This window comes from Colletotrichum spaethianum (assembly GCF_022836535.1).
Source record: "Colletotrichum spaethianum MAFF 239500 DNA, contig12, whole genome shotgun sequence".
Lineage (NCBI taxonomy): Eukaryota > Fungi > Ascomycota > Sordariomycetes > Glomerellales > Glomerellaceae > Colletotrichum > Colletotrichum spaethianum.
In genome coordinates, this window is record NW_026054782.1 from 189100 (window position 1) to 214310 (window position 25211).

At 51.7% G+C, this 25211-nt stretch overlaps 7 protein-coding genes across 7 annotated transcripts; 2 read left to right on the plus strand and 5 right to left on the minus strand.

The window, feature by feature from the left end:
* Positions 1-67: 67 nt before the first annotated feature.
* On the minus strand, positions 68-1282 carry ColSpa_05371 (uncharacterized protein; the record flags this gene model as incomplete). Its single annotated transcript, XM_049271583.1, has 1 exon — positions 68-1282. The coding sequence occupies one exon, from the start codon at positions 1280-1282 to the stop codon at positions 68-70; it is 1215 nt and encodes a 404-aa protein (XP_049127540.1).
* A 113-nt stretch (positions 1283-1395) lies between these two features.
* Positions 1396-2163, minus strand: ColSpa_05372 (heterokaryon incompatibility protein 6, OR allele; the record flags this gene model as incomplete). The annotated part of the gene is made up of 1 exon (XM_049271584.1): positions 1396-2163. One exon carries the CDS (start codon positions 2161-2163, stop codon positions 1396-1398), a length of 768 nt encoding a protein of 255 aa, XP_049127541.1.
* A 1282-nt stretch (positions 2164-3445) lies between these two features.
* On the plus strand, positions 3446-4942 carry ColSpa_05373 (D-serine dehydratase; the record flags this gene model as incomplete). The annotated part of the gene is made up of 2 exons (XM_049271585.1): positions 3446-3637; positions 3752-4942. 2 exons carry the CDS (start codon positions 3446-3448, stop codon positions 4940-4942), a joined length of 1383 nt encoding a protein of 460 aa, XP_049127542.1.
* Positions 4943-5084: 142 nt separating this feature from the next.
* On the minus strand, positions 5085-5967 carry ColSpa_05374 (alanyl-tRNA editing protein Aarsd1-A; the record flags this gene model as incomplete). Its single annotated transcript, XM_049271586.1, has 2 exons — positions 5085-5684; positions 5797-5967. 2 exons carry the CDS (start codon positions 5965-5967, stop codon positions 5085-5087), a joined length of 771 nt encoding a protein of 256 aa, XP_049127543.1.
* A 1083-nt stretch (positions 5968-7050) lies between these two features.
* ColSpa_05375 (N amino acid transport system protein) lies at positions 7051-8660 on the minus strand (the record flags this gene model as incomplete). The annotated part of the gene is made up of 4 exons (XM_049271587.1): positions 7051-7700; positions 7758-7904; positions 7966-8399; positions 8473-8660. The coding sequence occupies 4 exons, from the start codon at positions 8658-8660 to the stop codon at positions 7051-7053; spliced, it is 1419 nt and encodes a 472-aa protein (XP_049127544.1).
* Positions 8661-11150: 2490 nt separating this feature from the next.
* Positions 11151-12602, minus strand: ColSpa_05376 (phototropin-1; the record flags this gene model as incomplete). Its single annotated transcript, XM_049271588.1, has 1 exon — positions 11151-12602. One exon carries the CDS (start codon positions 12600-12602, stop codon positions 11151-11153), a length of 1452 nt encoding a protein of 483 aa, XP_049127545.1.
* Positions 12603-19078: 6476 nt separating this feature from the next.
* On the plus strand, positions 19079-24541 carry ColSpa_05377 (ankyrin-3; the record flags this gene model as incomplete). Its single annotated transcript, XM_049271589.1, has 1 exon — positions 19079-24541. One exon carries the CDS (start codon positions 19079-19081, stop codon positions 24539-24541), a length of 5463 nt encoding a protein of 1820 aa, XP_049127546.1.
* Between the last annotated feature and the right edge of the window lie 670 nt (positions 24542-25211).

The following is a 25211-nucleotide window of genomic DNA, read 5'->3' on the forward strand; positions in this document are numbered from 1 at the left end:
GCAAGGTTTTCATCCAGCCCCTCACCGTCCATCAGTCCATGGATGTAACAATCGCCAATTATCTTTGTCATGTTATGCGTAGTGTATCGCAGGATGAACGGGTAGTCGCACCCATACAGCACGACCACAATGTCGCCGGGTTTGGTCCTTCAACAGCCCACCCAAAGCGTCCATTCTTGGATCTGAAGAATCGGCGGTTGTAAGTCCACTTCGTGTGAGCCCCAACAAACGTTTCCGTGATGAGTCTCTCCTTCATGTAGTGAGTCACACCTTCCTCTGGAGAGAGTCTGTGTGACTCAATTTGATGATCGCTCCGTTCCTTAAGAATCCGAGCGACGCCTCTTCCGAATTCAAGGATGCTCTTGTAGTAAATGTCCATCCCAGTCGCACACTCGTTGCCAGGACGTTCGTTGTCGCGCGTGCGGTTGCACATTAGTGTTCGCCACAAATTCTCCCATGATTGTGGCGTGGCCTTCTTGTCGGGAAACGCGACGTCGGCGAGATTGCGGTACCACTTCTCTGCATGTTCACCCATTGTTTCCATCGTTTTCTTGAACCTGTACTCCGCGTCGTTGATCGGCCTCTCTGCTTCTGTGGGAACATCATCATCACCGTCGCCTATTGTGTTCTCTTCATTCTCACTGCGGAAGATAGGCCCCCCATATCGCGACATCTCAGGAAAGTTCGGATCTCCGATGCCACTATCCAATGGACCACGTTGGTTCAGGACCGGAATTTGCCTTTTCATCTCCACCTCGTTCACCACGTCAACAACCCTTCCTTTGATACGCAAGACTCCGGCGCGCTCGTTGACGAAAATGCTGGGCCTGGTGTCGCCGGAAGCCGAGGCCTTCAACCCGCGGATCCGGAACGGCTCGGTCCAGCCAGGGCGGGTCCAGTCAGGGACCCAGGATGGCAGTACCAAGGTCGTTTGTTTCGACGAATCAACGCAGTGGGTAAGAATGTCCAACGAGCCCGAACTCAGATGCTTCACAGCGAAATCCGTAAAGATTTTTTCGGGAGATTGAGCATAGTCCACGATATGGTCATCGATATATCGTGTAAGACCGAGGATACCGTATATCTTGTCGCTGGGAATCGTGGCTTTGAAATCTCTCAGCTCTTCAAGCATATTGAGAATAGGCATCGATGAAGAAGCATTCGATCCGTCGATGCGCTCTTGGCGAAGACCCTCCATGTACCCGACGGCCTTAAAAGCCTTACACTCGCTGATTATCGTCTGTAACTTAAATCCCGAAAGCGCGGTGATGATTTGAGCCATGATGCTCCAAGGAAATTCCATCGACCCAAGATGAATAGAGATATCTTGGGAGTTGACAATCTCTTGGACGATCCATATACGTTTGAACTAAGCCCCATAGGTTAGAGAGAACTCTATCTCTCAATGGTCTGAGAATGACTCACCCATGCCCGGTCAAGCATATCTGCCAGTAGACCCCAATCCAAGCGCTGCGTGTCCGCAGTATTGTAAAAATGCCACTGGACCTCTTGCATGGTCGAGTTGTGGTCCACAACCTTCCTTTTGACGAACAAATCGTCGAATACTTCAGAAATGGCAAACATTGTGCGGACAGCTTGGAAATCCATTTGCGTAGATTCGCCCAACCAAACCCGGGTGTGCGATGCGCCTGCATACACCTGCCCCATAATCTTGACATGCTCATTACGCTCCGCTATATCTTTCTGGTTGATGCAGAGCGCATCGACCCAAATTCTCAGAGCCTCGTCTTCTTTCCTAATACGACGCAGCGCACGGAACAGTTCACCGCCCACGGTCACCTCGACACCGTCGCAAACAAGAGGCGCATCGGGCATCTTGCCGCCCATACGGATATAGGTTTCACCCTGGTAAGGATGATCGACGAGGTCCTTCCATTTGGACTTGCCAGACTCGGAAACTGTGTTGCCGTTTCCATCCCTGCCGTGGACGGCCCAAGGGATTTCTTCTTCAGGGTCAACGCCCGGGTTGCGGTCTACACCTTTGCTCCAGCAGTAGCTAAGAGCTTCATAGGGTTCTTCCGGAGACGCAATAGAGAGGTGTGAGATACTACATCGAATATCATCAGCAAACTTGCCAGGGTGGATTGTGAGGATACGGGTTTCGTTTGGGAGGTTAAGGGGTCGGTAGGGGTACGGTGCCATGGTTCAAGAACCATAGAGTCTAGTTAACTTGCAGATGTCGGTCGTAGCTCAATTGATCTCGCTGGTCGAGCTATTAAATGCTTTTATGAACAACTGGATTCTTGCAATCCGTTGAAGATGGCTGGGCGGTGCGTCTCAGGGATCGCTTCCTGATGGTTTACGGGGCTGCTGGCTGTGCTAGGCACCAGCATTTAGCTCTCACTCAAACATGAAACTGACCTTTCTCCATTGGTAGGCTGCATTCAACCCTGTTCGGACATCACAGCTGAATATGCAATCGGTCAGCTAGGTCTTGGTCATTTGCTACACAGAATTGGAGCACCTTAATCCAGAAGAAATTAAGGCGAGCTAGCGACACTGGCAAAATTCACTACTATGGTGTGATGGGTAAGTCTTTTACCCACAACAGGTAGTTCTTGGCTTTGACCCTACGGCCAGCGAGTAATCACAACCCAACTAGCTGAACAGTCACCTAAGTGTGTGAAGTACCAGTGCTTAGATGTGCCTGCTTGCAAGCCACAAGATACCTGACAGGGGTAAAAGTTTTTGGCCTGGTGCCATGGTATGATCCATCTACACTTGCTTGTGGCGATTGCTATTTTTCAGATCTTCTAGTCTCTCTCACAGAAGACATCATTTGCCTTGGACAGCAAGCCGGATGGTTCACTGCAACCTGACAGCATAGACCAGGTCAAGCTGCTAGTGGGCAGATGTTACACCATTAGGCTTCTAAATGTTGATTCTTCAACTAGAAAAGCATTTGAGAGCCTTTTGAGGATAACCTCAGCCACTGCTAATGAAGCGAATACCATGGAAAACATGTTAACTGTAGTTGATCACTGATCAAGCGCATGATACGCGATCATCAACCCGCCAAAGGCTTGTCAACCGAGGTTCAACGGAGATTCCAGCCTGTATAACCATAGTTAGAAATCCCTGCAACAATCGAATCGCATTTTCCAATATGCCCTTGGGAACCCGGAGGTACTATGACAAAGCCGCACATCTGCGAGATTCAAAAACACGGTTTTGTGTGAGACATCTCCGAAGGATTTACAAGTGGATTGCGCTGTAGGTAATTTCGAGTCTTCTGATGCTAGTTGGCCTAGGCCTAGGTTTTGTGTTGTCGCTATATATTTTAAGCGCGGACAAAAGTTTTACCCGCGGAGCATATAAGCGCTGGCTGCTGCTTGTTCTAAACGGAGTTGACTTTGTCCGCCATCCCCCAACGTCGACAGAGTCTAAAACCATAAACCCAATGTCACAACTCACCGACGTCAGCATGTCTATTCCGCAACGTACCGCTCCGGCTTTGGAGGATCTTAGAGAATTTTACATCGGTAAATATGCGCAAAGTGTCCCTAAGCCTGCAGCGGTTTTGGACGCTGCCAAGATTAGAAGGCATTGCCAGTCGATGCTAGATGCCGTGGATGCGCTGGGAGTGTCGTTCCGAGCTCATCTAAAAACTCACAAGGTAAGTCAAAGGTGCCGCTGATGACTCGTATTGGTCCCTTTGTGGCGGTAAACGCCGCTGGGCGGTAAACAATTCTCCAAATCGATCGGTGTAGGGGACTGATCCGTAGTCCAGACTAGGGAAGTCGCTCGTCTCCAGGCTGGAGAAGAGTGCCAGCATGTCAATTTCATTGTCTCTACTGTGGCAGAGATCGACTTCATGCTGCCTGTTTTTGAAGAATATAAGCAGGCAGGCCGCAGTGTCAACATACTCTATGGAGTTCCACTCCTTGGATCCCAAGTCGATCGATTAGCCACTTTGAGCAAACAACTCGGGAGGGAAGGTCTTACAGTCATGGTTGACCACCCTTCACAGCTTGACTCCGTCAAGCGTCTGCATGGACTTACCGGATTTCCTGTGGGCGTCTTCTTGAAGGTGGACACTGGCTATCATCGCGCAGGTTTGCCGGCAGCGGCACTCAACAAAGAAGGGCTACTAGAACAGCTCATCCAATTCGACGCAGAAAACCGAGCAACCTTTGTGGGAATGTATTCTCACAGTAGTCTGAGCTACAAAGATACAACGGCTGATCAGGCGATGCACAACCTGGCTGCCGAGATCGAGGGATGCCTGGAAGCCCTTCACGCCAATGCAGATATTCTCCAGAGCAAGGGCCCAAGAGAGATTGTCATCAGTGTCGGCGCGACCCCACAAGTCACAGCCATTGAGAACCTGATGGGAGACGCTGCTGGCGGGCCGGGCGAAAAGCGTCTTCGTGAAGCAATTGCCAAAGTCGAGGGTGGCTTGCAAGACGGATTGGGATCGAAGCTCGAGCTCCATGCTGGCGTCTACTCCGTTCTCGACATGCAGCAGATGTCTACTCGCTCGAGGACAGCCCTCGGCAGCTATGAGGACGAGGTGGCTATCACTGTGCTAGCAGAGGTTTGTAGTGTTTACAACGACGGCGAGCGAGAGAATCCTGAGGTTTTGATTGCTGTTGGAACGTTGGGTTTGGGAAGGGAGCCTTGTCCTTCATACAGCGGCTGGGGTGTTACCGGCCCTCACCCGTTTCCTGAGTCTGAGAAAGGTCGGAGACTTATTGTGGAGAGGATTAGTCAGGAACACTCCATCCTCTCATGGGACTGTGGCTCAGAGAAGAAAGTTGATCTGCCGCCAATCCCATTGGAAGTTGGGCAGACGATTAGCATTTATCCTAACCATGCGTGTGTCACGGGCGCTCTGTACGGTTGGTATCTGGTGGTGGACTCAAGCAGGCCCAAGAAGACGGAGATTGTGGATGTTTGGGTTCGGGGATCTGGATGGTAACTCCTCGGCAACACCACATAATGATAAGGAAAGAGTTGTAGAAAAGATAAATGGATTTAGTTCGTTCATTAAAAGAAGTATGTCTTTTCGTGGAAAAAATAGTCTATTGGCCATGCGGTTCTAATGCTCTTCTTGTCGCATCTCAAGCATTGGAACCTTCCACGAGCTTCTTGAGTGCCTCCAAGGCGTCCTTCTCCCATACAGTAACCTTGCCCTGCCACTTGTCCCCAGCGCCACCTCCCTTGACTCCTGTTACGATGTCTTTGACCTTCGTAACCATCGCTTCAACTCTACCCTTCTCCCCGAGAACCACAAGCTGGCCGCTCTTCTTCTCCTCGCCGGTAGCCACAATAACGACCCCGCCACACGCCGTGACAGCGTCTTTTACATTGACTGTAACCCATTTCACAAAGTCCGCATTGCCGTCAGCGCGATGAACCCACACACTCTTGTTGGTCTGCAACTTGGCTTTGGCAGATTCTGCTTCAAACTCAGCAATATCGGAGAGCAATTTCTTCTCTCTTTTCTTCAAATCCGAAGCTGAGCTCTGTACAGTCTTGACGCTCTGGACTACCTCATCCGCAGTGTTCTTGCTCGAAAGCAATCTTGAGATGGTCCCCATGGCGCCGATGGACGCTGTTGCCAGGTTGATGGCTCGGTCTCCAACGGAGAAGTAGAGACGAAAGTTCTTGCCGTGGACTGGCTCGCCGTGATGGATGAGAATGAGCGAAATGTGAGAGGTCTGTGAAAGATGAGTTCCACAGCATCTATTAGCCACGTGTTAGCGATGAAGCATGATGATCATGTGATAGGCTCTTATACGTGTTGCGATCAATGTCACCGATGCGAATTACTCGCACAACCCCCTTGGTCTGATCGTAGTCTTCTGGCATTTTGTGAACCTTTGCATCATCTGGTATTTCAACAGTGATGGGCAGGCTCGAGCGAACAATGTCGTTGCATCTGGCTTGAATGGCTTGCAATTCTGCGTTGGAGGGTTTTCGGGGCAGGTCGACATAGTTCATCGCGCCGGGTTTTCCCATTCCCCAGCCGAGGGTATTCAGATTGTCGTATGTATTCATCACGGCGGAGAGAAGGTGTTGACCGGTGTGCTGTTGCATGTGATCCCACCTGCGCTGGAAGTCTACCTCCTGGCGGACTACTTCTCCGGGTGTCAGAGGCTGGGGTGAATGGTAAACGCAACGTAATCCAACACGCTCGACAAATTCGATCGGGATGGGCGTTGCTCCTGTGTTCGATAACGGAGTAATCGTTCCATGGTCTGATGGTTGGCCGCCGCCTGGAATACGAGGTTCGTCAGTCTCGTATCTTCAGACTCTTCGTTTGGTAGAAAAAACACCTTCTGGGAAGAGGACCGAGTCGGCGAACTCAATCAGCCATATTTCCGAAGTGCTCCCATTAGCAGCATCCGCAGGCTTGTCCTTATTGCCATTCTTTTTCGCCGTTGGAAGAGGCCGTTTCTCACACGAGATGACCTCGGCCTCCAATGTCTGGAGGTAGGAGCTTCGTTGACAGGCCAGAGCTCCCACGACTTGCGCCCGTGTTGATTCCGTGACAGCCATGATGGTAATTGAGAATGTTTCTTATCTACCTGCCCTAAGTGAGTCAATCCAGTTTGTTGCCAACTTCGAGATGAATCGGATGAGATAAGCCGATAAAGCACATGAGGGTCCGTGCTTCGGTGTCGTCGGCGTTCGGCACTTGCGGGGGCCGGGGTCTGGAGCGGCTCACGTGACGTCGCCGAGATTTTCCCACGCGCCAAGGCTTTGGACTCGGACAACCTTCATCACCACACTCAAGTCAGAATATCCGGGGACATGACGACAAGTGGCGTTCTCTGAGCCTGCACCTCGCCGCCCTCGGCCGATAACAGCGGATAAGCCTCCGGACGAACCCTCTTGAACGATGACCAGCCACCGTTTCATCAGCTAATTAGGTGGGGCTTCGCCGCCTGGTACGCGCGCCACGCCGTGCAATTAGTTACAAATCAGGACATCGTTAAGAGATGTAAAAGGGAGATCGAAGTTGACACATTATATTGATTACATATCCATTACATCCACGGCGCATCCAGTTGGCCTATGGTCTTACCGCGCGGCGTTCGACGCACATGTCCATGGCTTGGAGCCCTTCTCTGTCGCAATGGCTTCAATAGACGCCCACAGACCAAGCACGCAGATGAGGAAGCCGGTCAGGAATAGGCACACGTTGGCCACAAACTTGCAGGTCTGCTTGCCATCCTTGAACCAGTTGCCGTAGTGCATCCATAACCAGAAGATGCCGGGCAGGCCGTAGGAGAACCACGAGGCGAAGAGCGCGCAAATGAGGCCGAGGAGACTGTTGAAGACGGGGATCGACTCGGCGATGACCATGGAGATGGCCCAAATGCCGATGACGATGCTGACCCACGCAATGCTCGAGACTTTGGTGCGGCGGATCATGTGCTTGGTGTTGCGGAACATGCGCGAAAAGATGTACTTGGCAGCGACGTGGCCGTAAATGACGCCGGCGATGACAATGGTCGGGATGGCGATGCCCCAAATGGCCTTACGCATCGTTTTGGAGCCAGCGGCCGAGAGGGCGGGGGAGGGGACATCGGGGCCGACGAAGACATAGATGACGATGGCGGCCAAGAGGTACAGGGTCGTGTCGGCGATCTGGAGGAGTGCCAGGGCCTTGGGCCAGTCTTCGGGCTTCTTGAACTCGCCGATGACGCTGAAGAAGCAGGAGTGACTCGCTGTAATGACTGTTAGCAAGTGCTGCGAACGCCATGGAAGCGTTGATTGTGACTCACAGAAAGCAATGGCGATGTTGGTCACGGCCAAAAATGCGCCGGTGAATCCAAGCTGTCGGGCGACTTCAATGCTGCCAGTGCCAATGGGACGGCTGACGGCGACGTCACCGAGGGTCATGAGTACGGCGAGGGTGATGGACAAGCACGCTATATCCAAGGTCAGCACAAACGAAGCCTCCAAATCTCAACCAGGGATTGGATGACTCACAGGCCATGGACATGTAGCTCGTGTACTTGAGCGTTCTTGGGAAGTTGAGCACGGCAAAGACAGCCAAGCCGACGACGGCCCACACAATGGTGCAGGTGGACGAGTTGGTAAGAGTGTTCATGCAGATAGTCCAGGTCAACAGGTGGGAACCCATGACGAAGACCTGAAAGATAACCTGCGCCCAGCCAAAAACCTCCTGAAATACGGCGCCCATGCCGATGGATTTTCCAATGACCTCGACAGCGTCGCCAAAGTTTTGCACGAAGGGGTACTCGCTGCGGAACTCGGCCAGAACGAGGCCAGAGTACGTCGACAGGATGCTCATGACGAGAATGAGGACGATGCCTGGGACAAGGCCGACCGTTGCCAGCACGGAGGGGAGGGAGAGAATGCCGAGAGACACAGTTTCAGCAATCAGGACGATGCCACCTTGCCTGTCATCAGAAAGTCAGCTGTCTGATGGCTACGCGAGTCTGAGTCACCCTCAGATCAAGGCTCCAAACGTACCACCACGTCAGGGTCTTGTAGTCGATTAATTCACCATCCTCGCCGGCCAGCACGCTGTTCTCCTCCGTTGTTGTGGGTGCGTAGGCCGGCGCCGCCTCGTTGCTGCTGGCATCCTTCTTCGCTTGCTTCTGGGCCTCCGCCATGCCGGGAGTGGTCTGGTCGTTGCTCACGTCCGCCGTGTTGCCCATGGCTGTCGTGATTAGGTGTGAGCTTGGCGCTCACTGGTAACGTCTGTTCGCGTTGAGGCGTATTGCTCTCTCGTTAGATGTGTGACTCTTCTCTCAAGGTCACAGATCTAGAGTTGGTTCCGTGTTTGGTTGAACCAGACACTATCTCAGAGGGGGGTGGGGAGGTGGGTGTAAGTGGTCGGAGGGTAAAGAGAGAGCGAAACCACGACGTGTGAGAAAACCGGTAGAAGGACCCTTCATCAAGTAATGCGTATGCGATGGGCCCGGATTCTTTGATATAGTCCACCACTTGCGCCGTAATCGGCCTCGCGAGGTGGAAATTCCAGTGCGAGCGAGGTGTCATACGAGACAGCTGCCGAGGCGATCTCGGCGCGTCCGCTACCACGCGCGGGACACACGGACGGGGTGACCACCAACGGGCCTTCACCAGCAGGGACTGACTCGGGCCCGCACCTCCGGCCCACTGGGGGGTGGCGACTTGAGCCCTGGACCCTCTGGCAGATTTGGAGCCTCATCCACCGCTGCGGAAGCCTTCCGCAACGTCTTGGTGAGCTGGGAAGCAAGCACGTCACGATGTTTTGACCGAAAAGCAGTTGTCTTTCCGGTCCTGTTGACCTGGGTTTGTTGCAACTCTGTTTGACTTTGGTCTGAGTGATTTTTCTCTTACGCAGCGTCGACTTACGCTTAACTACATCAAAGTCACCAAACTCAATGGGGCGACCTACCAGAACCAGAACAAGAGAACAAAGGAACCGCCGCAGAAAATATGACAGCTTGCCTGCCACGGCACGCCTCATTAAAAGTTTTCAGGAGCGCATTACGGACGACAACTCCACAAGTTGGCTAATATTTACGTTATAATCCCCACTTGGCCTGGGTTTTACTAATGTTGACGTCCCAGTTGGCGGTGGAGAGGTCTCGACGCAGGTTCCCCAAACTGCCCACTGCCACTGCCGCGCCCCAAAAGCCATTGGTCCCCTACCAAATCTTCGGTCCTTTCTCCCCGCGTCCTTCTCCCGCTCCACCACGCATGCCGCGCATCGGATGCTCAACCTTCACGCAGATTTGCTCGCTCCTCGTCTCTCATTTCGCCGCAACCCGGCATCTTTAGGAACTCGCATGCAGTATGTGGCACTCACCAATTACTCTCGGGGCCGGTGCGAACGGTTGGGGTGCAGCAATATCAGCGGAGTCGACCGTTCTGGCCGCTACCTATCCGCATCTTGCATCTTGGCATGGATCGCGGTCTTAAGGCAACGTTCCATTTCCCCGTACACGCACATCCACGTGGTCTTAAGAACGCTCGATTCTCTGTGTCATTGCAGGAGTCTTAGCATTCTTTTACGTGTACCCCTAATCAAGAGTTCTCTCCCCGGATCTCATCCATGATCCGATCCCGCTCTCCGCAATCCTTGGTACAAGTTGGAGGGCAGATGGGCTTGTCTAGACTCTGGATGGGATACCCCGAGGTTGACGACAACGTGCTTACCCTCGTTTAGCGGCCCCGAAACACAGTTACATACAGGTGCGTATTCATTAATATGAATAAAAAGGGGTAACGGGTCCTAATCCCAACAGCAATCAAAGTTTGACATTTCTCGGCCTTGCACTGCATCTGCGTCTTTTGCCCCCCCTTTGATGTCTGTCTGCACGATTTGAATACCAGACAATTTGATTGGACCAGCTATTAACTATCAGGTATTGAGGTCACTCTTATGCTAGATATGCAAGAGTTCTCTATCCACATTATGTCCGATGACTTGTAGTTCTATCAGTTATCACTCTTTCCACAAGTACTTCCAGTAAATCGGTGGCAAGAGGCAAAGGGAAGTCGTGTTATTCCTTATCCTACCCAACTTCTGCGCTCCAATACTTGAATGGAGAAATTGAATGAAGAGGGTTTGGTGTCTAGCGAGACTGTCACCCAAATGAACCGATCAGTCATGATGGCAATGAATGGATAGATAGAGCAATTTCAAACCTCACTTCATGGCTTATCTCGCATCGTTCTTCTCTCCAAGCTCACCTTGAAACAGCAAATTGACATGGGCCAAAGCCTACGAGTGTTGATCTCTGTCGGCAATGTTGCTAGGCCCAAAACCGGGTGGCGTTGGTGTAAATAAGCTGTGCAAATGATTTCTTGACGGCTTATTTCCACTCGCAGGTGGGTAATAACATGGAGTATACTTTTGGCATACATTTGGAGCAGGAGGCATCCATAGCCGAAGAAGCTTGTGTCAGAGACCGATGGTGGCTTGCACTATACCAAAAGTAGTTTATTTGGTCACACTTGACATTGTTGAAGGGTTGGGTGGAATGATATGTACGTCTCCCATATTTAGAGTATATTAACAGCTCGGTACAGAGACGGGGGCATCTCCTAGGTATCTATCTAAACTCCTTGAGCTACATCTTAGAATGCCCTCCCCTTATATTCGTACACATTATAAATACAAGTTTGGTTCTATGTGAGCTGCATCGTTCGGCAATTCATTTCACCGGCGTGATAATAACCACAATCCACTCGACCTTCTCCTCAGCGCCCTTCAACGGCGTCCAGTGGCTGATAAACTTCTCCATCTTGCCTGCTTCGCCGACAAGGCTCGCGAATCCTGATCGACTAGCTGGTCTGTTGTGTTTCTTTGTGAAGCCTTCGGAATCGTCTTTTGATGCTCGCCCTCCGCCAAAACCCATAAGACTACCCTTGCGTGCGAGGTACCCGCCACCGAGCATGATATCCAGCGTCGCCGACTTCCCATCCCGGAGGATCCGCTCACGGACAGTGTTCTTGAAGCTCTTTGTGATCGAAGGTGAATCCGCTAGCTCGGACAAAACCGTAAAGATGTCGCGGTGCGTGATGTTGTCGGCAAAATGACTGAGACCAAGAGCCTCAAGCGCCGCGTTTGAGCAGTACGCAACGCTCAACTGTGCAGCCTTCCTCTTAGTCGGATCAGCAGGTAGAGATGAAGATCTCGGCGGGAATCCGGAGGGGCCATCGGTGTTTTGCAGGATGATCAGACGGCTGTAGGCGGAGTAAACAGGATCCATCCGGGTCGAGACGGACAGCTGCTCTTCGGAGCTCGAAACCGTTAGCAGTTGCTCGAGGCCAAGACCGACACCTTGCGAGGGCGACGTGTTTTCTTGGTTGTCGGTGTTTTGCATCGCGTGTTTCCGGAATGGTTGGAAAAGACTTTTCTTTGGGCCTTTGTTGTGCAGACTATCCCGGTTGCGTAGACTCGCCCGCCGCTCGTGCTTCCTTTCATGGCTGCCGGCGCGGCTCATTCGGCGACTGGCTCGGGACTCCCGACCAGAGGTTTCTTCCCTCGTCTCGCCGAGGGCCGGCCCAGACGTCAGAATCCGGAGAAGGTCTTTGCAGTCACCAACGCTTGCTGAAACGTTGATCTGCCCTCCGAGGTAGTACCGGAGCTTGCCAGAGATATCCATCAACGGGCAAATGAACAGCAAACTCCAGTATGGGGTGCCGTCTCGGTGGTAATTGAGGACAAGTTCCAACGATTCCTCTTCCCGCGCGATGGTATCCCGAATGCGTTTGATGGCGTTCTGGTCCGAGAGCGATCCTTGCAAGAACCTGCAGTTCTTTGACAGAGCTTCGGTCTTCGAATACCCCGTAACTGAGCCAAAAGCGTCCGAAGCTGCAACAACCGGAAAATCAGGAGTGAGGACATCTGCAAGGCAGAACGATTCGGCGAGACCAGGATAGGTGAAGCCATCGCGAGCGCCGTTCAAGAATTCTGATGTAGAAATCGCAAGCTGGTGCTTGATGAACGCCGGGTAAACAGTCCGCGCAACCCTCTGCTCCACACAACGCGTTGACTCGGCGAAAAGGCTCTCAAGTCCAGGCAGCACAGAACTGGTCAGCTGCTTCATGTCGGCCTTCAGAGACTTGGATACTGTCGACGGAAGGTTCGTTGGTGTGGGCATCGTTGAGGCTTGCTTCCCGAACTGCGTCAACGACTTGGAGTATTCCTGGATTCGCAGGAGAAATTCGACGTCTGGGCCGCAACCATGACCTTGGGCAAACTGAAAAAAAACGTTGTGATGGAATAGTAGTGTCAAGAACCATCTGAAAAACCTCTCGCCCAAGGAAATCTAGGATGGGCAATGTCGCTGATTCGGCTTCCATAACAGGCGGCCCGAAGCTGCGGCGCAGGCTTGTCGATACACCATCGAGGCTGGACCACGTACCAGGGCCGAATGTTGGGGATCTCGGGACCCATCGGGGTTGTAATCGGTGTATCGGCGAAAAGCGTCTTCGTTGGTATGTAAGGACAGTCCCGAGTTGCTTTTGTATTTGAAAGAAACATTGTTTGCCCGTCGGGGGCTCGCAGGTGGGGAAAGGGTCATGGTAGGGACAGGCAAGGAGGAAGATGTTGGACTATTTTTTGAGCCAGGTTCGAACAGCCCCATGGAATTCTGACTACAATCAGAATCATAAGGAGGGGTGACTGGCGATCTGCGTGATTTGGAGGAGGCCATGACAGTATTTCAGAGGTAAAAAAGAGTGACTGGAAAGGAATGTGATGTGTACGGGCCTTTGGACAGACTTGATCGGACAGAAGAAACAGGACAGTAAAAAAAAAAGAACCGATTAGGGGAGATAAACAATAAAACAGGACAGCAGGAAAAGCTCGCGTTGCATCATATGTCGGGTCGAGAAACAAGGTGACAGACGCCAACACATGCCACTACGAACAAGAGGGGTTTCTCTGGAGATGGAAGAGACGGCCGACGGCTGGTGCTTATAGCAAAGGCACCGGCGGACGGGCGCTGACTCGCAGTGGGACGGTCTCTTTGCTGTTGTGCCAGGCTTGTCAAACGCCATGGGCAGTTGGATGTCTTAGGTTGACGCCACAACCTTCTGGGGAAAAGCTCGAGTTACTAGCTCACCGGGCTTCAGGAACAAACATAGGTGAGTGACGGCGTCGGGACAGCGTGCCTGGGCATTGTCCAGATGCAAATCGAGATTCAAGGTGCAAGGTCATGTGGGGTTGCCAACGCGCAGCGTCGATCACATCAATGAATGCCACCGGTGACTCTTCAAATGAGATGCCAATTAGTCCTTGTCAATTCAAAGACGGTCTGTCGTTCCACACTTCGCCAGCGAGGGCTATTCAAGAGCAAACTGCATTTGGCGCAGGCGAAAGCAATGAGACCGTGCGTCGCAATTGGCGCGCCAGCTGATTGTGACGGCGTCGGTAGCTCCTTGACCTGGGCCTCTCTCTCCCGACAATGAATAGTCCACGAAGTAACTAGAATGGCCAGAGGGGCAGATGACCATGCCATCTGAAGTTTGGCGTTGATGATGGGAAGAGACGAGGACGATGGGACGAGGGCTGAAGCGGGGTTGACCAGGGAATGTTGGTCCACCTGGGAGGCGATCTCCCGCCATTGCGTGACGATGGGATTGGCACAGGCCTATTTTGGGTCTCTCCTATTACCCTAGACCGCCTGGTTGGAACGCCTGTCCCTGTCGCGGCTCGATGAAGGGGCATGACGCCGTTGCAACGCTTTGGGCGGTGGCGGCGGTCGGACGTCGCCTGCTGCACTCGGCTTGTACACACAAGGATCACAAAGGCGGCGGGCAGAAAGCAGCAGTCAGGGCAGGGCGATTGTTAGGAAGCCAAGTGGGCGAGAACCAGGGGTTGTCTTAACAGTGGCGACAACCCTAATCACACGCGGCGGATCTGGTGAAGAGGGAAGAGGGACTTTCGCATCGGCGTTTGAGTGCAAATGAATGCCTCGGATGCGATGGGAATGTCGCAGATCGAATGGAACCTGCCGTGGTAGTCCTCCCTGGGGACGGCAAAGCTGGGTCGGCAGAAGTTTGTGTGTGGTGGAAGCGGCGCCATCCATCTCGTGACCGGGAGACAAGAGGCCGACACCTCCAACAGTACCCGCGATTTGGCCACCGCAGGCGTTGTTGAGCGGTGTGGCCCAGTGACCTTTGGTACTAAGGCACACGCAAATGAGCAGTGAGCCATGCGAGAAGAAGGGGCGGGAGAAGAACGCGGGCTCCAGTGAACGACTGCGTTTTGGCTTTTGGCTTCTGGCTAGGCGTATCAGGTTACCGTCCCTGCGGAAGACTTCAATCCATGGCTCCAAGCCGTCCTCCGGTGAGATGAGATCGACACCACCACGGGACCTCGCTCATGATGGAATTTTCCGATGATAACGAGGTCCATGCCGGTCAAGGTTCGACGATATTCCGTTGCCTTGTCCAGGCTAGAAGAAGCTCAGACGGTCCTTGCTCGAAGAGCGGCTGCAAAGAGGGCGGAAATGATTCTGTGGTCTGTGTGACTGGTCAGGTGCGCACACGACGACGGCACCTGTCGTGTTGTCATGTCTCCCATGGAAGACAGGTAGAAGAGGGACAATCGGGTTAGAACAAGGACGCCCAGTTGCAAGACATGTGTCCAAACAAGTGCCGATACTGTACAAAACACAGGAGCATATCGGCCGGCGCCCCAGATATCCCTCAAGCCTCAACGGCAAGTTTCAGATCCTCGTGCAACGTGCGCTACTAACTTGATTGATCTCATCTAATTTCCTCAATTCCCAATAACAACTCGATTCAGTGGCCGTTAGGAGAGTTCGAGGCTCGGCAACCAGCCATCAATCAACCGTGAGGCATTCCCCACAACCATCATTCAAGTCAGTGACACCTTGGGGAACCATGTGCAGCAACGTGGTGGCTGATACATTAGTCGAGGGAAAAGAAAGCATCTCCTTGACATGCGAAAGGTGAGCGCGAGTCCGCTAAGATATGTGAAGCGAGGCAGTGGGCTAGAAGAGAAGAACACCAGCTGAGACCAAATCCCATCACTTTCCGACTTTACTTTCCTTGGCGAGCTCCAATAAACATCTCGGGCATCGTTCCGAAGCTTATGGTTCAGTCTATGGTATGAACATAACCACAAGACGCGTTGGTCATCCGCTGCTACAGGATCTGACGAGCTACAGCCCAGAGATCAATGCGAGATTGGAATTTATTATCGCCGTTGAATTTCGGCATTTGTCAACCACAATGCCAGATTGGCAAAGCAAAATCGCGGGCTAAGAATAACAATGCTATCGATACATTGTTAGCGCTAATTGACTGTCCCACTGAAGCCTCAAGAAGCCGCCCTAGTGGCAAAGCGCACGCTCACCGTACTTAGATGCCCGCTATCCCTAGAACAATCAATCACCTATCTGCTTACTCCGCTTTGTTTATTGGGGAATAGACCAGTCCACAGCAAAGCAAAAGGCTAACTTCGAAGAATTTCCGCCAATGTTTGTTGTTCAGCATTGGTTGAACAGGCTAAACTGAAATCAACCTGGAAGAGAAACAATCATTAATAAGACACCATTAATTTTAGTGGTTTTAGGAATAGTTGAAGTGGTGATAGTATAGTTATGGGATTCAAAGTTGTAGTTGAGACGTTGTTGGCGTGTTCATCTGGCTCTCGTTGGCGGAAGACAACGAGGTCAAGGTTGTGGATGAAATGCTAAAAGCAGTACCAGTTGAGGTTGTGGAAAGAAGCGATGGAGGAAGTAGTTCTCGACGTTAACATATCAAGGTTATCTCAATGTCTTCTAACACCCAGCGCCGACGTGCCCAAATGCCACTCACTGATAGTTACCCAGACCAAAGTACAAGGACACTCAATAGCCATGTCGCCTCTATGACGAAGTGTCTATCAAATCTCTTTAAATTGGAATCAACTGATTCCGTGCTCCCCCCCCAATGTACGTTACTACAATAAGACTTGTATTTGTCCCAATTTCTTTTCACGAACCGGCAATTCATATCCATCAATCGGACATGAGTTCACGCTGCTGTCTTTTGATTGGCTCCGTTCCTAGTATATTCTTGAACAACCATAGCTTAGGGGAATCGTTGCTGTTCTTGATGTTATCGCCTTCCTCAGGTTTCTCGAAACACCTGCGTTGAAAGTCAAAACACAGCAGGCGCGCAGTGCTAACCAGCCGAGTCAGGTAATCACCTCGCTTTGTAAGGTGACTCCAGTTACCTACACCCAGCTTGATATATATCTCGGCTGTGTAGCTGAAACTGAAGGGAGGACAAACCTTATAGTAGAGATTCGAAACATGGGGCTGCCAAGGGCTCAGTTCAGAATAGATGAACCCCAAGTGTTGAAGCGTTTCGCAATGTCGATCTGGCTTCATACCCACCGGCTGATCAGCACTGGTTAAAGGAGCCGACGCCAAAAGTCTCGGGAACATTCCAACTGAGTGTGATACGGAGGTCGGAACGCTCTGCTATGGGTTCATGACAATCAAATCGGATATCATGTCATACAGTGGATATCACTGTCGTGGGCATCGACGACGAACTGCTTCGTCATAAAGTTAGGGGCTTCCACCGCAAGCCTCGAGAGTCTCAATGCTGCTGACGGGCGTCAAGTCCAACCTGATGTAATACAGGCAACTGTCGCAGTTGGTCAAGGTAGAAACAAGTCAGCTGTTATATTGAGTCAATGGTTGTTGCAGCCTCTGAGGCGAAAGCGGGTTCCCAGCCGGCGACTTAAGGTAAAGCCGGCGGATCGGGCGCCAAAGAAAGCGTAAGGTTTGCGCAGATCATCTCAGCTAGTGCCCGAGACACCGATCAGCAGGCCAACAGACTTCGCCCTGGAGCAAGTCTCCTGAGCTTAATCCCCTTGCTCTTGCTCGTCTTTGCCGAGTACTCAGATGCTAGACAGTAGGAATGGAACGATGAGCGTGCGGAGTGTTGATTGAAGCATGCAGCCGGCCTTGGAAAAATGGATGTGGCTTAGTACAAACCACTACCTTCACTAGGCCTTGGTATAGAATCGCTGCTCTGGGAAAACGAAGAGTTGCGAACGATTGCGGGCGCTCACTCTTACTCGCTTTAGAAATAGGCATCCCCAGACATCCCGTGTGGGGTTCGTCGCAAATCTACGGCCGTCGACCGGGATGCAGGCAACAACGAGGACCCGGCCAGCTGGAGACTCTGTTGCCGGTTCTTTCGGCCAGCGCCGAACCAAGTATATGGAATTCACCCAGAGACAACAATTACCAAAGCCGGTACATCTATTTTTTGGATGAACATACTGAGACCTGCGCCCGATGATCTTCGTCTATTGATAGCTCCAGCATTTGATCTGGATTCCAAGGAATCATGGTCAAAAAGCGTTCTACCACTACATTCAACTTTTAAAACGTCTTCATATTCGATTGTACATATCAATATTGCATCTTGGAATCAACAACCTTAGCGTTGACCGTTACTGTGCGGGAGAACAACTGCTTTGTGTATATATTTAGTAAGCAAAGACGCTCGTCTGAACCTTGATAGACTTTCGCCGTCTGACACAACCAAACTGATACGAAACCCTCGACGGATTCCTTGCTCGCTGACTCGTGCTAGTTGATCGACGCCTTGGCATGTTGTAGCCCTCTTGCAGATATTGAGGGACTACCATCAACAAGTAGTTGGACGAGTATAAATGGCTGTGTTGATTCCTTCATCACGCCATTTTACTGCACTATCGCAACATTCCATCTGTTCATCAAAAGAACTCTTTGTTATCGTCCCTGTTATAAAACTTTACTAAAAAACGTTGACCGTTTAATCGTACTACACGCCAACATGCGTTTCCAGATTGTCTTCGCTATCCTTGCTACCTATGTTGCCTCTGCCATGGCAGATGCGTGCGGCGATTGTCAGCGAACTTGCCCCTTGCCCAGCGAAGATGAGTGCAGTAAGTCCCCATCGTTTTCACGTATTTTAGGATAATCAAAAAGATTAACCCCAATCAATAGATACCATGTGCGCTCCAATCTGCAATGCCTAGTAAATTACTACTACATTGGCGAACTCCCGCCGCCTGTCTTGGATTGTTCAGCACAAAAGCCTCATAGCCTACTGTTGCGACTAATCTACAAAATATACGTGTAACAGCTCAACAATGAAGATTCCGGTGCATGCCTTACTGCTTCGACGCCATTGATTGTGTGTGACTTATACAGTGAATGTCTCACATAAGCGATAGAGTGGGTGGGAAATGAGGCGGACGAGTGCCGTAGATAACTTACTGGATGCCTATCGGTGCCTGGAACGCCATTTTGGCGGCCGGATAAACAAGGGGATAGGCTCGGAAGGACCCACCGGGCGCCAGCCTTACGCCACTGTCCACTCGCAAACGAACGTCCTGCCGCCATAGCTGACGTGCGACGGTCCGCATTTCGTAATTCTCCACCTTCAACAACCCAACGCCGCAAACCCACCGTATCTGCTCGGCCCGGCCTTCATCATACACCATATATCCGCCTCGCCAGCTTTGAGCCATGATTGTGCTCATACTATCTGGCCCTCCTGCGCTCTCTTTGTCCCTTCCATCTCTTATGAGACATAAGCGATAGCATACCTTACGATGGCAGCTGGCCAGCGTCTCCGCCGGAGCCTTGCTGAGGTCCAGGTAAAAACGGAGTCGACATATCGGTCCATCCGCCAGCCAGGGAACCATCATGAGATCCGGTTAGCACTGAGACTCATCAGCGGCAATCTCCATAGTCTTTCTCTCCTGTCCGAAGATTTTGCAGGAACGGATGACGATGCAACATCGGCATGTCCCAATTACACTCTTTTCGAAGCGTTGTCCGATACTCTTGACGACCTGAATTCGGTTCGGTCGGGCGCCTCTGGATCATCGGAACCAGGAAGCGAACCAATTCCAAGACCCGAACTCACGTCCGAGTTTCTTCAGATCCAAGCCCAGCTCACTTCTGCAGTTCGTGCCAGTTCTTGGGAGGCCCTGCTCGTTATTTTGGCAAGGACCAAACCCCAGACGCATAGACTCGGCCCCGCGAACGGCTTGACACTTGAAACCCCAGAAACTACTCCCGATGAATGCCTGAGTCTGTTGTTGAGCACCAAATTTGGCTATAAGTTAGACGACTGCTACTCCCACTTGATTAACGTCGCAAAGAGGGACGTTACACACCCCGAGTACGCTGCATGCGCGAAGCTTCTGCCCGACGTAGCCCGGTCCCACCACCATTCCATTGAGAAAAAGCTCAGACTTCTTTTCTACCCGAGAAAGTCTGCGAACTTCTTGCAATGGCTATTGGAGTATGCTCGACAAGAATGGCCGGGTCATTTCAACCCCAAGGCAGGCGCTCTTTCCATGTCGCCACTACTTCGGTTGATGTCGACAGTCTCGGATGCATCGGTCAGCACTCTTCACATCGCTGCTGCTCTGCACCTGCCTCAACTGTGCAAGGATTTGATACTGTTGGAAAAGCAAGACGTGAACCAACAGGGTTCTCTGGGAACGCCTCTCTACTGCGCTCTGCTCGGCCCAACTTCACTCTTCGCTCGTTCCGATGATCCGGCTCAGCTGCTAGCTGACCGTTGCCCAAGCAGCTGCGAAGAACCTACAATTAACGTTCTTCTAGATGCTGGTGCTTCGTGCACGGTGACATCAGCTGGGCCCAAGCACGATGAAGAATTCTCGCTGGCAACTCTGGCATTCCTAACGTGCCAGTCGATAAATGCCCCAGAGGCTATGATGCGCATCCTTCGGTCAAGCGTGAGTCTAGACAAGCGGTTTGTTCAGCTATTTCATGGAAAGGATTCCCTTTTGCAGTACTGGCCGTCGCCACTGCCTCCGCCGACACGCTCGTTTCTGGCGCCTGTCTTGCCAGAGATTCTCGACCGGGCAGTTCCTCAGTATGACAGCTATAATGATACATCGTTGTTGGCAACTGGCATTTACAATGTCCTCGACTGTTTTGATCTCGCTGGTTGTTCTTCGGGTCGGGGGTCTTGGCCCCTTGGCGTATCAGACATGATATACGCAGACCTAGTGCGGGAAGCAATCCAGGACTCTGAGATTGCAGTCATCCGAAGGCTCATTCTTGACCCTCGGTGGGATCCCAACGCATCAATGGAACACCCCTCCAGAAGGACTTTAATCTCATCTTCGGACAGCGATGCCACATCGCCAAAACCCCGGAGAACCTATACCATCCTTCATTACGCGGTCGAGGCTGACGAAGCAGACCTGGTATCCCTCATTTTGGACTCGGGAGAAGATGTTGACGTTCATGTCCGTAACCAGCACGAACAAACGCCCCTAATGTTGTCTGAGTCACCCGAAGTCCTTGAGCTTCTCCTCAACCATGGAGCAAGAACTACAGACACCGATGAGGATGGCCGCAACATCTGGCATTTCGCAGCTGCGAATTCTGACATTGACCTGATTGATGTTCTTCACAAACATGACGAGCACAAGGATCAAAATCTGAAGGGACTGATGAAGAACGGTCAAGCCCCTATTGCTCAGGCCGTCATCTATCCACTCAAGCTGATGAAAAGGCAACGCAACTCCAACCTTAAAGACCCTGTGGGGGCGCTTCACATGCTCGGAGTTTGTGCACCAAACATCGCTTATCTTCAAAGCCCAACTCCTCTCTTATTCCTTGCCGTGGAATGGGGCTCTGATGAGTTGGTTCGCAAATTGATTGATTTTGGTTCTAATCCGTTCGAAGTGGACAACGAAGGCCGGAACGTCCTGCATTATCTTAATGCTGGTGCCAGAGAACCTCTGGTCAAGACGCTCTTGGATCTGCAAGCCGTACCCATCTTGACGAATGAGGGCCTGTCGCCCGCAGAAACGATCTTTTCAGCTTTCAATGACCCGGAATTCTGCGACCGTGACTCAGATCAACCGTTCAACCACCTAGCTAATTCCCGGCCGCTCGATGTTGCCGCGTACACCCATCTTCTGACTGATAACGTTCTCAACTCCCGTAATAATGAAGGTGCTGGGCTCTGGGAGCGTTTTGCTATTCGAGTCCTGGGTACATGGGCCTCCAAGTGGCCGTCAGAATCCAACGCCTGGGTATCTTTGCAAAACGCTGTCCAATGCCTGATTAAGAAGAAAGCTTTGGTCAAGTATGAAGAAGAGACAGACGAATGCGGCCTTATCCCAGTTCTCTCTGGCTGGATGAAAAAGAATATGAATTATGAGAGGCATCCCAGGTACTTGGAGGAGATTCTCTCCTCCATTCTGCAAGCATCAACCAAAGCTGAGAGCTTCAAGGAATCTTCGGCCGCAGTGCAATGTCTAAAGCTGGCCGTGCAACAGGAGCACGCAGAATTTGTTGCAAAGTTGCTTGACTTGGGCGTTTCAGTACATGCGCGGTGCGAGAACGTCTCCGCACTTGAGGCAGCATGTATGCCACACTCGACGTGTCAACCATCCATATTCGACAAGCTTGTTGAGCACGCAGACTCCAGCAAACTGAACGAAGTTAACAATTTTGGGATCGGGTTGCTCTACAGACTACTCGACCATAGGGTCTCTCACCATAAACACAAGCTATCTGCTGTTGTACGCAAAGGATGTGATCCCAACACGAAGACTCCTAACGGCGTGCCTATGGTCGTGGCTTACATCGAGGAGCGTCAAACGGAAGCTTCTCTGATCCTACTCGAAGCGGGTGCAGACCCCGCGGCGTCATCAAAGAGCGGGTTAGACGCAGCACTTGCTGCAGCCTCGCGAGGCGACTTGCTCGTTCTGAACAGGATCAAGTCAATCAGCAACAGCTTCGACTGGAGCAAATCTTGCTTCCATGATTTCTGCCGGGTGGACATGGCCGGCGACCCGGGAATCACGACGAAAGAAGGCTGTAACGCGCTTCACCTAGCCGCCTCTAATGGCCATGCTGAAGTTCTCCGATTCTACCTTCAAGTCTTAGACCTCGACGTCGAGTCACAAACAGCCGATGGCTGGCGGCCTATACATTTTGCTGCCGCCTACCACGCTGGCGACGGGTCTTGTGTTCGGGTTCTCCTGGAGCATGGAGCAGACCCAACAGCAACCTTACCATCCCGGAAGCACTGGAATCCTCTGACCCTCGCATTAGTTGCTGGGTGTGGAACTGTGCGGCCTCTTCTCGAACTTGGTCCGGAAGTTGTCAATCGTATGAATCTCCCAACTGCCTTTGTGGCGGCTCTCCAAAGTGGCAACAAAGAACTAATCGAGCTGTTCCGGCCTTTTGTCAACGAAATGGTGATAACACCAGATGGTAGAAAAGCAAACACCAGTGTAGTTGGTGCCGTACTGGAACTCTGTATCGAAGAAGGCAACGCTGAGTTGGCTACAAGAGCTCTCAAGATGGTTGAGCCAGAGACTGTAAACTCGATCCGGATGAGCTGCGGCAAGTGCTCACCCATCGTCCTCGCTGCAGCCCGTGGCCAATTTACACTTGGCGAACTCTTTTTGGACTATGGCATGACGAACTGGAATCTTGTTGATCGCTGTTTGCGTCACTTCACCATTTCTCCAGACTTGCTTTATCCTTGTTCGGCTTTACATATAGCGCTCATGCGGCCCAGCCATCTTCCTAGCCCAGATATGGAAGGGTTCATCGTGTCGCTCCTCGGTGCGATAGACTGGACCCGCCACGAGTTAAGTCCCTTACATTGTGCTGCTGTCAGCGGCGTGCCGGATAGGATCCGTCTTATTGCCGATTGGATCAGAAGGTCTCCTGAACATCACTCGAGGCTTCTACATGGTATCCAGCTATGGCCATTGTCAACTGCGAATGAAAACGCAGGAGCATGCGATTTCTCTTCGAGCTTTCCCGAAAACAGCATATCTGCTGCATCAGAAACTACAGTCAACGCCATTCTCAGACACTATGTCAACCAATACGTTGCCTCGCCCGATTTGCGGCCCATGTTCCATCTCGGCAGGACCCCACTGCTGATGTCGATGGAGGAGACTAGCTCTGGAACGGCGGTCAACGTGGAGATGGTGGAAGTTCTCCTAGAACTCGGCGCGGATGTCAACAAGACTGACCTAGAGGTCTTGGATACCCCTCTCCATGAGGCCGCAAGAGCCAACTTCTTGGACGGCGCTAGGCTTCTCTTGAGTCGCGGGGCGAACCCCAACCTCCGGAACTCAAGATCTTTCACTCCCCTGACCTTGGCGGTCGAACAAGGCCACCTGGAGATGGCAGGGCTGCTGGTGGAGCACGGGGCAGACATCCACGTTTGTGATGCTGATGGTATGAGCTTGCTCAATACCTGCGGCGAAGAGTCCAAGTACCCTGAGATGTTTATTTGGCTCCTGAACCTGGGTCTAGATCCGTATAAGCTTGACAAGGCAGGATACACGCCAATTCACGACATCATTCTCAATGATGCGTTCCCAAACCTAGCTTTCAACTACGGGTTCGACTTTTCTAGGATCCGGGACATACGGAAGGGATTCCTGTCCCTCGTCATTGAGTTCAACAACAGAAAGGCCAACAGCATTCTGTTAAGGCTGTTCAAGCGTCTTCCTTGGGAGAATGCTGTAGAACTGGCCAACTCGACACCAAAAGCGTTCGTCAGTCCACTCTGCAACGCCGTGATTCGGGAGGAGCTGGACTGCATCCCAACACTGATCCAACATGGCGCAGATATTGATGCTGAAGGTTCGGCAGAGGGCTCGGCGCTCATGGTTGCTTGTGCCAAGCGCAATTTGGAAGCCGTAAAAGCACTCTTACGATACGGCGCCAGCATCTCATATCAAACGACAATCGACGGTGCGCCTGTTTTTAGGAGTGCCCTCGAGTATGCCAAGCCGTTCCCGTGTATCGTGCGTTGGCTTCTTTTGGATCGATACACTCGTCTGCGGAGCATTGCGAGCTCTTCTCAGAGCACCGGAGAGATGAAGATAAAGCCATGGAGTGGTGGACAAGTTGTTGGATATAAGCTCACTGGTATCGGCATAAATACTGGACGGAGATTTGGAGAGACTGGGTTGGAGTATCTAAGACGCCAGGACCTGATCCGGCAGGGTTTGAGGGGTCAGACGGTTCAAGTGGTAGCATTAGGATGACGCTTAAGGCATGGTTACATCAAAGGAGTTCAGGTGTGGAGGTGGGAATAGTTCAGCAACTAGGAGACGCGATTAGAAAGACACGATACCCAGTCAAATCTTTGCGAGCTATGTTAGCCGAAAAGTGACTAGGACTCATTGGCTGTGTTACCATGTGAAGAACCAACTAAGGAACAGATACCTTTGGGTGCAATTCGCCAGCCATTTCGATTATCAAGCACGCCCCATTTCTGTAGTCATACAAGACATAGAAACCGTGCAACCCGGCCAATGACACTTTTCGAGGTCAGGGCCCCTCCAGGTGGCTTCTACATTTCGACAAACACAGGAAGTCAGTGACCAAATGTGGCTGGGTGCCTTAAACACAGATAGTTGTGAAGAGGTCCGTAGATGTTGTGCGATTCATCACTTGAATATATTGGAATGGGGGATGGAAACACGAAGTGAGATGGCATCTATTCTGGGAGGCTAGGACTTCCAAAATTTCTACCTGCATTGTACTGTCTTCCACCCAGAGCAGACAAGTTTGAGAAAGGGCTTCAGCGTCATTTCCGCCGTCAAGCTGTGATGTATCTTTTTCAAAGATTCAACCGCGCATATTCTTATCAACGAGTCTCTGGGTACTGATTGCATTAGACCCTTGATACTCGGTGCCATGGAATTTGCGGTC